The following is a 15930-nucleotide window of genomic DNA, read 5'->3' on the forward strand; positions in this document are numbered from 1 at the left end:
CGACACTATCTTGAGTTTTTTGTTGAACATTATAGTACTCAATGTTGTCGAAGTTTATATCTATGCTTGATTCTTTTTGAGACATGTCATTCGTGTTATGAGCGCTTTTACTATATGCTGATGCTAGAACGCTTTGTGGATTAAGCAAGTCTTCACCAATAATATTTTCTATGTTGCATAGATTGTTATTTAAAGATGTTTCATCAAAATGTTCAATCCAATTTTCTTCCATTTCATCGTCACTACCATAAGTATCGTTGCTGTCTATTGCATTCACGTAATAAGAATGCCCCTGCAAACTTTTCTCATATTCTGATGCTTTGAATACATTTCGGTGTATCGGTTCTAACAATTTTTGTTTGTCTTCATGTTCGTTATAAGAATCTGTGTATATTTGTAAACTATCATAATTGTCATTTGTGACGATTGGTAGCTTTTTGTTGCTGGTATTTTGAAGTATATTGGAAATCAAAGAACTTTTTTCAGATATCGGCACCTTTTTCCAATTTTCAGTGTCTGACTTGTCTACTCTAAAAAAAGAACATATTGTAATTATTAGTACAAATTATGGAAAATATTCGAGATAATTCTGTAATTATAATGTGTCAACATTTTGGCCTTACCTTGAAATATCTGCGTAAGTTTTATCTTCAACTTTGGAATCAAATTCCAGCTTATTTTTTTGCAGTATAGATTCAATCATTGGGATGAATGTCCTTTTTTCTACTGCAGTTTCTTTTACAGTGGGAGTTCCTTTTTTCTGTGAATTTTCCATAGATGAGTTGTCTTCACAGATGTCTTCTTTATCTGATTCTATATCTTCAGAAATACAGTTGAAGGGAGAATTTTCAAGCCAATCTCTAATAAAACTTTCTTTACTGAAACTTTTGTCAGTGGGTATAGTTGATTTTAACGGGGTTTTTAGTTTTTCAGTGATTACTTCATCACCTTCTCTTTCTAAAGCTGCATTTGCAATATTTTTTAATGTACTTATCCGAGTATTCATACCTCCTTTGAATTTCACTTCACATATTTGTAAATTGGGGTTATTTTCATTGTCCATTTCAATAAATTCTTCTGTAGATGTTGGTTTATCAACCTCAATTACCCCATTCAACATCATACTGCATGTTTGGTTAAGAGTAGTTTTTGCTGTTTTTATTTCGAAAGTAGCCTTTGAGAAGTCATTTTTTTTGTTTATGGGATTAACCGAGTATAGAGATAGTAAATCTGGCAATGGTAAGGGCATCACAGATTGTATCACTTTTAAAAGAGGTGTTTGAATCAGGCTCAGTTGTTTGTTTTTGTCGACAACTGTTAAATCAGTCTCAATGAAAGAAATTCCACAGTGTTCCTTTTTATCAAAAAAAATATTTAAAGGTATAACGGCTTTCGTACTTCTCTCAACATTTTTTTTTGCCAATACTAGCGGGTTTCTCCAAGTTACACATTTGAATTTTTTAGTGTTTTGCCTTTTGGGATAAATTATAAATGGTCTTTGAATTGTGTGAAATGCAATACTATAAAGTTTTTGGTAATTATTTCCTACACCTAAGCAGGTATCTTTTTGAAATATGATATTCATAGAACACTTTAACTTGTGAGTATTTTTTGAATGTTGAACAAATTTATTGTATTCCACAAGTTCCTTATTATCAATATTAGACTTAATTGAGGAATTTGGCATTGTTAGTTTGCATGATGCAGTAGAGTCATCAGTTATTAAGAAATCTAAAGATTCGGAAATAGTTTCTTCCTCTTCTTTCAAGTATTGTGAAATATTTTCCATAAAATCATATTCCTTTACCCAGTAATCTTTCTTAATTTCCCGTGACAAGTTGTTTTCAACCGCTTGTAATTCATAGAATTGTTTAAATGATACCAGATTTTTTGGCAATATTGGTTCAGTAGCTGAATTTTCTAATGAATATATTGCTTCAATTTGTGGTTTATCTTTACACTTTAAAACCATTTTTACATTTTCTTGCTTTGTAGTATTAATATTTTCTTTGTCCAAATCATACTTATCTATAAAATGATTTGTAATATCTGGCATAGGAATATCATTGAAAGCTGCATCATCATTGAAACACTGTGGTACATGTATGGGAAGTTTACTAACGGGTAAGCAGATTTTTTGTTCGATCATCTTATAGCCAATATTATGTTTTCTTGATGTTTGTGGAGTATTGTTTGATGCTGTGGTATTGCTTAAGAAAGAGGTAAGATTTTCTGTCATATACTGATTACAATTATTTTTTATATCTTTTAGAGGCTCGAGTTCATATTTCGAGTTAGAATGTTTATAATATCTATCCTGTTTTTCTACTGTTTCATTAATATTTTCTTCGGAGCACTCACGATTAGTCTGATATCTCGTTTTTTTAGGGTTGATATAAGCATTATTACTACATATTTTAACATTTGGATTTTCTAATAGTTGATTATCATGATGTGTTTTCTTATTTTTACATTCAGATTGTAAATATTTATTTTTGAAATCATTATCCCACACACTGTTTGACTTTGTTGAATTTGAAATGAGCCGAGTTGCATTGGTTTTATAGAATGAAATGGATTTGGTGGTTACAATGTCTTGATATTTTGTGTCCTTTGGAGTTGTATTATATTTTATTACTTGTGCTTTATCTTGATATTCTGGAGTTTCCAAATCTATTGTAAGATCTGCATAGTCTGGGATCATTGACATTTTCTTCTGAGGATTATTGAATTCTAGTTCTTCAAATTTTGAAATGTTCAATACTTCAAAATCATTTTTATTTAATTTTGGCAAATAATCATTGTTCGTTAATATTTTTTTCTTAAGCTCTTCAGAATGTTTCATCTGTAAATTTTCAAAATATCTCGGGGCTAAGCTTTCATATTCATTGAATATATCATTTGATTGGTAAGCTGATTTCTTATATAGTGTGTTTTCATTAGGTATATATGGGACAAGCGGAAAATCTAACATGTTACTAGTAGAAGGTAAATAATGAACTTGATCTATGACGGGGGTCACATCGCTTGTCTTTCGAGTTTCCAAATTTTTACGCCAGACATCGTAACATTCGTCAGTATATAATATTTCATCAATAGCAGGAACATGATCTAATGTTATACCCTGAATAATAGATTTTTCAGTTTTATTGTTTGATTCTCTTGAAATATTATCAAAACAAAGTTCTTCTGTTGGACGTGATTTTAATCGAGTTTTAGAATTTTTCATTACATACGAATTTTGTGAAATTTCAGGCATAAATTGATTTGATGTTTTCTTCGAAACATAAATATCCTTTAATAGAGATGTCTGGTTGATTGTTTCAAAAGTTAAGTCACATTCTTGGTTGTTCTTTGGTAAAGGCTTCTAAAATTGAAAAAACATTATTAAATGTACCATAAAATAGGTAAAAACACATTGATTAAAAAATAAACCTTACATAAAAAGAAATATCTGAGGCGAGCGTTTTCACATGAGGTATTGATTTTATATAACTATTATTTTTTTCTATTGTACTTTTTCCAATAACTTTCTCATTCTTTGCCGAAATTGTGTTTTTGTCTTTAGATTTTTTAGGAGTATTTTTTAAATTGCTCTTGTTTGATTCCTCTTCACAAAATATATTATATTCTTCATCCATGAAATCATCTTCAATTAGCTTAAAATTATCCAGAGCCTGTATTTCTTCCTGTATAATTCTTTGAGAAGTATTTGATTGTGCAGGTTTCATATTGTTTCCCACATACTGCTGAATATTATTCCGTAATGCCTCGGGTAAAACACTGATAAATGTTTTCTTTAATTTGATGCTACAATGTACATCTAATCCAACTGAAAATATTTTATACAATTGAACGTAAATATATGAGTAGTCCAAATAATATAAGTGCAAAGAAAAATTAATGAAATGAAACTACCAAATTGGCAAGATATTGAGAATCAAAATATTTATGTAATAAAATATTCACCCCACGTGTTACTGATACAATGAGCAAATATTGTGTGAGCTAGAAAGCACCTTGGAGCAACTGTCCTTATAATTTCAGCATTGGGTGTTTGTATCATTGTTGAATCCCTGAAAAGATGGCCAAAATACATTTTTACAATCATCAATAATTCCATGAAATCAATGAAGCTTCTAATGCTAAGCTTATAAGCTTTAAAAAGAAAGTTATATAAAGCACAATTAAAAATATAGAAAATGTGTTACGGGCAGTCTTTAATGAACAAATTGAATGAGAAACTGCATATTTTACCAGAAGTCCTCGAATAGAAGTATTTTATTTTCCGAGTCGCCGATGATCAGTGAAACTTTATGATTTTGTCCTGCAGTTGAGCCATTCAGTAATAGGGTGTGATTCTTTATTGCAAATTTCACAGTTACCACCCTATTGGGCTCCAATTTTATATCCAGTTCATATTGCGGAAGTAAACTAACTTGTTTCTTTAAAATATTACCCGATGGTGGTAATCGGTTCATTATCTGAGTAAAATAAAACAACACTTGATAGAATCTTTGCAGTTTAGAGGGTTATTGACTTATTTATAGGGTCATTTTAATTATAACAGACTATTTGGTCCCTGAAATTGAAGCCCGAGATCTCGACGACATTTGGTTCTAACAGAATAGAGCTACTTGCCATAAAGTGCATGAAACAATGGTTCTATTAAGAGATCGACTCATCCATCGTTTTGGACCAGTGAATTTGCCGCCTAGATCGTGTGATATCACACCTCTAGACTTTTTTCTTTGGGGATAGATAAAGTCTAAAGTCTTTACAGCTTCAATTGTGGCATTGGAAGCCAACATTATTTGTGTCATTTGCGCCATACTGACTGAAATGCTTGAACGAGTCATCGAAAATTGGGGCTTTAGAATGGACATTCCAAAACTTAGTCACAGCCAACATTTGAAAGATATTATCTTACCCAACATAATCAAATAGTAAAATGGGACTATGTTGATCTGGTGGCTGCCGTAATATGACAATATATATCTGCATCTCGTTCGCGCTGTGTAATGCAATAGTAATATAAGCGCTTGCATTATAGAGTGGGAGAGACATACATACAGACAAACACACAATATGAATGTTAGTTTTGGAGTATTTACATGTAATATTAACTATGTCATCTTCTTACATATCTGTTATTGTAAGAAAAATAAATGGTTCTCAAGGAAATAAGTGTTAAAAATAAAAGATGTCATAACTGCCAAATGTGGAAATGTCACAATTGATTTGTCAAATTCGGCTCCACATTACAGTAAAAAAAAAAATATTTACCCGTTCAATATCCCGAGGGTTGCTTTGTCGAATGCTTTCAAATGATGTTTTGCCAGCTGTAACAAGCAGCGATGCAAAGGTTGGTCCAATTCCACTCAGTTGGCGCACCATGTAGCAACTGTTCTCCCACAAGCGAGCGGCAAAACATTTGGACAATGTCACAGAGCCGAGAACTGCCTGGAAAACTGGCATGCCTTCAGCTCTTGCACTTGGTCTTGTCAAGTAAATTTCTATACCTAGGATGGTTCAAAGTGTTCATATTTCTACTTAATGAAGATTTTAGTAGAATGTTGTTACAAAATGATAATTCAAAAGAAATAAATTAATCAAAAATACTTTTAAATACTAACAGTCAATATTGATTTTTTATTTATAATTTTACTAAACAATTTAATAGATCATTTACATTAGGTTATACACATATTGAAACAATTGAAAACAAGTATGTGTTGTAGCCAATTATACAAGTATATCTAGAAAAAGGACTGAAAGAGGGGAAAATGGGAAAGATAAAAGCTTAAGTCAGAGATAAGATGTAAAATGATGGAACATGCTACAATTTTTTTTTTTACTAATATTAATTTATAAATATTTTTTATTGATATTGAATGATAAATATACAAATTGAAGCTGAATGGATCTATTTTTTGAATGTTTGTAAATTGGTTAGTAAAAAGCATATTTCTAAAGTGGATATAAAAACCCCTTTTATATGATACTAGTCCATGCACCGTTGATTAAAAATGACAATAATAACTGAAGAATAGGCTTCTTACATTTGGATAAGTGTTCTCCAGTTCTTAGCACTTTAGTAGCTTCTTGAGAAAGGGAAGGGTCAAGAATAGGAAGACATCCAAATACTGCTTGAATAAGGCTGATGGGGAAAGGGTAATAAAGAGGAAAATGGTTAATGTTACAAATAAAATCCATAAATATATTTAAATGCCTGAAAATCTATCCAAAATGAAGCCAGCAAACCAAGTCTTGGAAATAAATATTTTCTTGATAGCTTGTCAGAAAATAATTTTGATAATTTTAAAAATGTAGCTATAATATTAATCAACAGTGAAACCTCCGATAACAAGCACCTTCCATAACGAATAATTCACATAGCGAGCAAAAAATAAATGAAAGAGTTGCTCCCTAAACGAGCGACATTTCGCATGAGTTACAAAGAAAGGGCAAGTCCCTTTTTCACGACATTAACTTGTGAGCTGGGACTTCCGCGCCTGTAAAAACAAAAAATCTTTTGCTTAGCTAGCGAAATCTTTTGCTTAAGATTCTGGAACAAATTATGCTCTTTATGAGAGGTTCCACTGTAAAGTTAATTATAACAATACCAAAAAATTACAAAATATCGATAAAGTTTCACATAAAATTAAAGTAATTTCTGAATGTAATCTAGCATGGTGAATCTCAAAAGTCTCACCAATTGACCTTCATGTCCTTAGTCTGGATTCGTCCTGGCAGAGGGAACCGACAGACTGGTCCCTGTCCTCGAGGCTTCCTGTTGAGGAGGTTGAGGCAGCGCTTCTCCGAAGCTCGTAGAGGAATGTCGCTGTACTCGTGGCAGGTACTCAGAATACACAGAAGGTCATTTAATGTCTCTGTACCTTTGATCTGGGTACGGCACATTTCAAGAGTGCAGCGGTGGAAAAGATCAGAAAAAATAAGATTATGGATACCGTATTGAAATTATTTTGAAGTTCGTATATAGATATGGATCGGTTAGGGGCATTTTTAGAATATAGTTAATCTGTTTGTAGAACTGGGCAGAAATATTTGCGGTTTATTTTATTTCAAGGAATGACAAGCAAAGCCTCTACTTTTAGAGGCATGTCTGCAGGTAGGACAGTAAGGATAGGGAAGGTAAATGTGAAAAACACGCCACAAACACCCAGACCAATTGAAAATAAATCAATCTTGAATTTATTTTGCGACGTCAGTTTCGCAGTCGAGCGTCAACCCAACTACGCTACGGCGCCTGTGTGGTAATTTTTTTACAGAAAAAAATTATCTACCGGTATTTTCACATTTAAAAAAAAAAAAAAATTTGCACTAGTCTACTTATGGATGAGCTAAATTGATTATATTAGTATGAACCCCTTATTTGTACACTGATAAATTTTGTATCTTCTTATCCCTTATCTGCACCCGATGGTGCATAGGGCACTGCATCATAGAAACGCAGTGTTATATTGATAGTTAACACATGAAGGAAAAGTGATCAGCCCTCCGCTTCAGGTACCAGTCCATGGTAATATTAAATGAATATTAGTATTAATTGATCTGGATATTAATTTATTTGACCCCCTCTGGGAATCGAACCTGGGACTTATATTTATAATGTAAAAAAATCTTTTTATTTTATTATCTTGCCTTAAGAATGAGTTTCATAGTCTCGAAGTCCAAACAATAAGTCGCCATGAGTATCCCCGCTTCCGTGGAAGTAATGGCAGTGTCGGAGTTCATAGTCAGCAATCCTGCTCTTGCCAACGCATTTACATTCTTTAGGCAAAGTTCTGAATAATAAAAAAAAAGTTTTTATATAAAAAATTATAATCCATTAAAAATATCCTCTCTCTCTAACCCTTATCCACGTCCAATGGTGCATAGTTTTATCAGCAAGTAAACACACCTTAACTTAAGTCAATATTTATGCGTATTAAATAGAATAGTTCCGAAATGAAGACTCTACGATCCATTGCAGGCCTAACACTTCGCGAGAGTGAAAAACTCTGAAATTATTTATTGTAACTGCAGACAGTTGGTAGAATTCCATATTGAATTGTTGGGTAATATATCCAAAATAATACAAGGTTTGTGTTTTCAAAACACTCATGTGTTTTGATAATGTCCTAAGAAGACGAAACGCGTCACGTATTAAGATATACATAAATAAATGTAGAATTCAATCCAACACAAACCTTGTTTTATTTTGGATATATTACCCAATAACTCTGAAATAAGACAAATCTGCTATATACGTGCGATAGGGAAGAGAAAGAAGACGTTTCTGGAGAAATAGTGTTGAAAGAGTGAGTTCGAATCGAGTGGTGAGGACAGTAGCGGACAGCAGCATAAGAGGTAGCAGACACCCAGGAAGACCACCTAAACGATGGATAGATAGATAGCTGGTCTTTCACCTCCCAGGAGCGGACCGGAGAGTGACAGGACATAGTCCTATATAAAAAGGAAGAAGAAGAATAAAAAAGGAATAGTCACTAGTTGGTCAACACGATTATAAAATTGATCATCAGCAATAAAATCTTAATCCGGTAGTAGACTTATTTGTATTATTGTTCATATTCTTATACATTTTTTTGTTGTTGCTAATATAGCACTTGTATTTGACACCGCGATATATCCTTTACGAGTACGTAACACTTGTATAAACAAGGGCGAATTTCTAGTGTCGTCGAGTAACTATGTACTTTTGTTTTTTATATAAATTCGGAAAGCTGTGGAATTAATTAGAAAAATAACGGATTTGTCTTCTTCGCGCGTCACAATCTATGCGATAAGCAAGCTTTCTTTCATCCATGGTCAGTCTTCACCCATCTCTATCCTCCGCTCGTTTCTTCAACTCGGTGTACCCGCTACAACGCATTTAACAGCTTCTCCAAATTTATTAAATCTGACCCACGATTTACCTGTTTATTACTTTATTTCTGCTTACGAAAACCTTAATATGAAGGTTTTCGTAAGCAGAAATAAAGTACTAACACTGACCATTTTTTAAATGATACCTGTTTAAAATTCAGCCAACTCAATGTTATTAAGACGTGATGTGAAAAATAATAATAATTAAAACCTGCCAAGATGTTGTGTGTAAGTTTTTAAGCAGGTAGAAAAATTAAACCTTATGCAAAAAATAAATAAAAAAACAGATTTCTCATTTATGGATTCGACATATTTGTTGATGTGTAAATTGTACAATGTAACCTTAATATATGATTAAAACAGGTACAATACTATATTGAATCGTGCGTAGTCATCAATCATTATTTTTGACCTTTGTGTATTTGAAGATGATCAAATTACTTTATGGATGGGTGCCTCGTTCAATTAAAATTGCGAGTGATGATATTACAATGTCGAAATCCCTAACAATTAATTACGGCACCGACATTTTAGTACATAATTGCCTCTCGTGAGTTGTCCATAAATCTGAGAAATATTTCATGATCCAGACCGTGACCCGTAAAGAGAGTGAAAGTGATATCCACAACAAATTAAACACATTACATTACATTAGTGGACGCGCATTAGCCTTTAACTGGCTCAAAGGTCGCAAGTTTAACCCTAGAATGGTATAGAAAAGTACTTGTTATGTTGAGAAAACGGATTTGTGCAATAGCTTTTAAAAATTCCTGCGTATCACCATGCCTGCGCTACTTTAGATTTTTCCAATCAAATTTTGGGAAATAAAAATAAATCGTTTATGTTCATATTATAAAATTAAAATAAACTTTTGTTACTAAATGACGTAAAAATATTGAAAATAATAATTTATCTCTGCGTAAAAACCCTAAATTTCTTATTTCCATAAAAAATCAGTATCCTCTAGATACGATGGTGTCGTATAAATTACTAAAATAATTTTATTTTAATCTGTGTTAGGAACAGGAAAAATACTACCATAAGGGCGGCGTTCACAAAAAACTAATTTTTTAGGCACAAAAAAAAAATCCTGATTTATCCCAAAAAGTATAACATGTATATAAAAAAGAAAAACACCATCGGAAGCGCACAAAAATTAAAAATAAATAAATTCATATTGCTTAAATACAACTATAAAAAAACCACCAAAAACGTGGAATAAGCAAAAAAAAAATACGGAGAGTGAACACTTGCGTGTTAACTGTTTAGCGGTAGTGGCGGATGTCCACTACCCGGAATTTGACCGTCCGGCAGTCCGGTTTTGAAAAATGAAAGCGACTACGACAGTTTAGCGTGATCGAATTTACGCGCAACGTGTTCACGCACCGAACAAGAGCACCAATCTGAAAAAAGATAGACAAAATCACAAGCCAATCCAAGCCAATCGTCGTTTTAAAATGCTAACTGACGTGCCGGACGGTAAAATTCTGTGTAATTCCGTGTAGTGGACAAACGCCCTAACTGTTCGGTTGCAACTCCAATCATTAATTATACAAACATAACACACACTTACGATTTGATCAAACATCATAATTTAGAAATAACGATAGTTGTATGACAGAGTGGTGTAATGGGATTTACGACGAATGAACTGGATGGATTTGCTCACCCTCCAGCCTCTTCTCGACGGTGTCTCTTGGCGTGCGCGGCGGGTAGCCGTAGTGCGCGGGGTTGCGCACGGCGCGCACGTACAGGAAGGTGGAGCGGATCCAGTCCATGGCCAGCAGCAGGTCGGCCAGCGTGCCCAGCGCCGCCTCGGCGTTCAGGTGCTCGGCCAGGTGTCGGTGCAGCGCGCTCTCCACGGCGCGCCGCCCGCCGCACAGCCGGCTGTACCGCTCCTGAGAACGGGATAGGCTATAGACGAAAGTACCTATTTATCGGGTACTTTTTTTTAAAGGCAGATACATCCATGGGCACCCGCAGGGGGGGGGGAATGGATTGATTGAAGATAGCCAAATAATGTTACTTATATATCGTAGTCATACAGGAGAAAGTGACCAAGTGCATTTTTTACAAAAACGTGATCATTGACTATTTCATATCTTACTAGCTTGTAACTATATTAGCTGAAAAAATCCTAAAGCGATTTTAAGCTTGAAAGTATAATATATTGACTTGTTAAAAATGACTAACTGCATTGATGTTTATTTTCTTGCCAAGCAAAAGTGACTTAAATGGCCCTCCTGAACATTTTACGTTTTGTTAGTTGGTCACTTTTTCCTGTACGACTACGATATGTGTTCATAAAAAAATGTTGCTACAGTATGCCCTGAAGGGCATACCGTAGTGAATTACTACAGCGTCCTGTCCGTTCGTTCATTCACCATACAAATACGTTACAGTAAATTAGAACTACGTTAAAACATTACTAAAAATATTTTGCCCCCCCCCTAGAAAATTTTCTGCGGGCGCCCATGGATACATCTTCTAATCTGTTACCGTATTGGAAATGTAAGCTCCACCAATATGAGAGGGAGGATATATATATATATATATATATATATATATATATATATATATATATATATATATATATATATATATATATATATATATATATATATATATATATTTATATATATATATATATATATATATTTATATATATATATATATATATATATAAATAAATATATATATATATATATATATATATATATATATATATATATATATATATATATATATATATATATATATATATATATATATATATATATATATATATATATATATATATATATATATATATATATTTACATATATATAATTATTTCACTATCTTATATTACTGGATATTGCGTTGCAATAATTTATTTCGTATATTTATTTATATTTATATATATATTTATATTTATATTTATATTTATTGTATATTTATTTATATATATATATATATATATAAATAAATATATATATATATATATATATATATATATATATATATATATATATATATATATATATATATATATATATATATATATATATATATATATATTTACATATATATAATTATTTCACTATCTTATATTACTGGATATTGCGTTGCAATAATTTATTTCGTTTAACGTGACAATTAATTAATCAAGATAATTTCGTAAAAAAGACAAAGTTACAAAAATGAATGCACTTTTGTTAGACGAATTTCGCAGCAATTTTCGCCAGGGAAATAAAAAAATCTTTGCAATATTCAACCAAACAATGAATACAATCATTTTTGGTGAGAAGCGTGCAACAAACACATAAGTTAATCACATAACATAACATATTAAAAAAAAGAACTTATAGCCGGTGCTTACCAAAGGTGTTATATTATACATATATTTATTTATTAATTTTTATTTAAAACAATATAAGAGTAAACGTTGCGGCGTACATCTGAGAATAATAAAAAACGTTTTTGTTTTTCAGATTACATGTTTTTATTTTTGAACGCTATCGAAAAATGATCGTTGGATCTGTGTGCTTTTTTTTTACACCATTACTACAATAGTATAAACTCCTTGGTAACTAAATGGATATTGATTTATTTATTTATTAAAAAAATGAAAAAATGTTCATTACGAGGTAGGTAGATGGGAAAAGACTGAAAAAAATAGTGTGTCCGTCAAAAAGCTGAAAAATATATTGCTCTATTTATTAAAAAAAAGATGTTTGATTTTTAGTATTCTGAAAAAAAGAGTTTTGCGACGTGTTTGGTTTTTGTCCCAAGGTCTTCAATTAAAATATAAAATAAAACCTTTTGATAATAAATAGCAGATCGATAATGATACAAAACAAAGGTTATCATCCTTTTTTTACTGATAATGATGCATTGGGCACTGAATTGGATAAATAAATTAAGACAGGGCAAGGGTTACGTTAATACAATAATTAAAAAAATATATATATTTAATACGATGAAAAGAATATGAATAGTATCATTGGCCATCACCCGGACCTCGTTATAAATTATCATATTTGTTTTTTCACAGTATGTGGGATTTAGTTTTGTTTCGGCCAAAATGATTTTTAGTCACCTTTTATAAATAAGCTAATAATAATAAATAATAAAAGTTATGATAATAATAATAATGAACGGCAAACTAGAAAAAAAGTTAATTTACGCTGTTATAAAATTTAATTATTATCGATTAAATTAACAAATAAAACACGAATGATGGATTTTTGCTAACGGCCAAATTAGGGCAATTAGTATAAACAATAAATTACATAGCAAACCAAGAAATAAAAACCCCTAACATCTTTTGCAAAGAGATTAAAAGACCATTTAATTTAAGTACATAAGTATGTATAAATAAATATCAAATGGTGGGCTAAAAATTTAAACTCTTCATTTTATATAAGTACGTAGGATTATTTTAGAAGATAATTTATTTATAATAACTATAATCAACTAAAAGATATCGCTTGAACGGTCAGTTATAAGATAGTTATTCGACAAAACACGATATGTGGCATTTTGCCATTATTCTCTTAATACTCCGTCTGACTGTTGTTTATGGTGTGTTTATTATTTAAACGTTTTTGTTTGATAATTTAAAAAAATGTGTGCAGCCATTTCAATGGATACTTATGATATTAATACATTCAGTAAAGACATTTAAAATTTTAACTTTTTTTATGAAGTATTAAAAAATTGTTAAATATTTAATATAACATTAATATTATAAGTTTTGGTAAAGTTTTCATATTTTTTTGCATAGTAATTAAATCCATGTCTAATTAAACAGGGATACATTAAAAAAATATATATATACAATCAAAATTGTGAGTATTCTGAAGTCAATATAATAATAAACAATAAGAACAAACTGAACTATACGAGCGAAACACTGCATTTCAGAATAATGAAGGAGTTCATTTAAATTATTTTTTTTCTATTTTTTTCTCCTAAAATCTGGAAAATATTATTTCTTTGTGATTCCGTGTATACACTAAGAAGAATTATAACAAACGTGCCAAGCTTATATATATATATATATATATATATATATATATATATATATATATATATATATATATATATATATATATATATATATATATATATATATATATATATATATATATATATATATATATATAAAGCCCTTATCCGCACCCCAATGGTGCATAGGGCACTGCGTCATATAAACGCAGTGTTATCTTGATCGTTTTACACATGAAGGAAAGGTGATCAGCCCCCCGCTTCAGGCACCAGTCCAGGGTAGTATTGAATAAATATGACAGTGAAAAAATCACTTATATTTATTTAACCCCCCTTGGGAATCGAACCCGGGACCTCCAGAACGGTAGCCGAACGTGCTAGACCATTACACTATAATGTATATATATATATATATATATATATATATATATATATATATATATATATATATATATATATATATATATATATATATATATATATATATATATATATATATATATATATATATATATATATATATATATATATATATATATATATATATATATATATATATATATATATATATATATATATATATATATATATATATATATATATATATATATATATATATATATATATATATATATATATATATATATATATATATATATATATATATATATATATATATATATATATATACATATAAATACATATAAATATATTGATTGGGTACTGATTGTTGATATATTAAGCAGGTAGTTGTCTATTCGTTAATGCTATTCTTAGACATTCTAATCACCATGGCTAAGATATGCATTGAATTCTGCGCTGTGTTGACATTACAAAGAGCGCTGTTGGCGGGAAACGGTGATGAAACGTGAACAATTTTCTCGGCGGTGGCGGTGGGGTGAAAACAGAAAAGCGGCCTTAACCTAATGTTCGCGCAAAGGGCAAGTGTCGCAACTGTGCCTGCGCTGGAAAATAGAAAACACACACCAATAATATTGTTTTGCCTCATATAATGATACCATTAGTCGATTACAATGGCCTATTTCGCAACCGGCCAATTTGCTAAATCCACCAGGAGAACCGATAAACAAGTCACTCTAGCATCTCGGTTGTCACTAGTTAAACATATCACTTACCTACCTGACAATTGACTGTTTTGTAATGTAAAATATCACGCCAAAGTAGTTATTATCGATTCTAAAATAGACATCTCTAAATACTATGAATTAAAAAAAAAAAAAAGCTTTACTTAGTAAATACCACTATTTCTTAAAATCTACTGTGACACGGCGGCTGTCCAAACTCAAAACACAGTAAGGGACATTTTAAGTAGAATCCATTTAGTCCTAAAATGAATTGGTTTAAGTTTGGACAGCCGACGTGTTTCGATGCATTCCGCATCATTTTCAAACATCAATTAATGAAATAAAATAAAATTTATTGCACTGTTATTTTTTTTCTTGTGGTAAAAGAAAATATTTGAAAATTAGAGTTTGAATTTTGACCGGTTAAAATTTACAATGTGCGAATGTTAACTACTATTATTTTGTACGGAACAACAAATTATGAAAAATGTAATTAAGGTACTATTAATTAAATTTTCTTTGTTCGGAAGATTTTATTTATAAAATGATTTGCAATGACATGAGATCATAAATATTCTATACTTAGTAAACACCTAATACTATTGTGAGGTTGATTATGTTTTTTTTTTTTTAAATTAGGTTGAAATTGTTGTTTATTTTTCTTATGTAACACAATTGTGAAGTTTTCCAAAAAAACCTTTGGAAAACATGTTTGATAGGTAAATGTTATTGCATTTTTGTTCCATGAAATAATTTTATCTCAATTTTAACAAATTTATAAAACACGAACATTTGAAAAAAAAGTATATTTCAATGACCATGGCTAACATGAGTAAAATTATTACCTTCCTTGAGGGGCCTTCTTCAGGGCGCTGTTTTAACAAAATTGTGTCGTAAAAAAGTAATGTGGCTAGTGATTTTTTTGGTATTTGGTTTTAGAAATAAAAGCTCTACATACCATAT

The 15930-nt window shown here is 30.8% G+C and overlaps 1 protein-coding gene across 1 annotated transcript in view; it reads right to left on the bottom strand.

Annotated features, from left to right (window-relative positions):
• Positions 1-509: 509 nt before the first annotated feature.
• Positions 510-15930, bottom strand: part of LOC148312808 (putative ATP-dependent DNA helicase HFM1) — a 46311-nt gene continuing 30890 nt past the window's right edge. Inside the window, exons 13-22 of the mRNA XM_088273391.1 lie at positions 10559-10787; positions 7666-7808; positions 6716-6906; positions 6063-6160; positions 5287-5522; positions 4258-4484; positions 3970-4076; positions 3441-3832; positions 1883-3367; positions 510-530 (exon numbers count right to left, since the gene is read on the bottom strand). Coding sequence (XP_088129517.1) covers positions 510-530; positions 1883-3367; positions 3441-3832; positions 3970-4076; positions 4258-4484; positions 5287-5522; positions 6063-6160; positions 6716-6906; positions 7666-7808; positions 10559-10787 — 3129 coding nt within the window. The remainder of the gene's footprint in view (positions 531-1882; positions 3368-3440; positions 3833-3969; positions 4077-4257; positions 4485-5286; positions 5523-6062; positions 6161-6715; positions 6907-7665; positions 7809-10558; positions 10788-15930) is intronic.

This window comes from Brachycentrus maculatus, unplaced genomic scaffold (genome assembly GCF_059751285.1).
Source record: "Brachycentrus maculatus isolate JH-2025_06_01 unplaced genomic scaffold, ASM5975128v1 h1tg000032l, whole genome shotgun sequence".
NCBI lineage: Eukaryota > Metazoa > Arthropoda > Insecta > Trichoptera > Brachycentridae > Brachycentrus > Brachycentrus maculatus.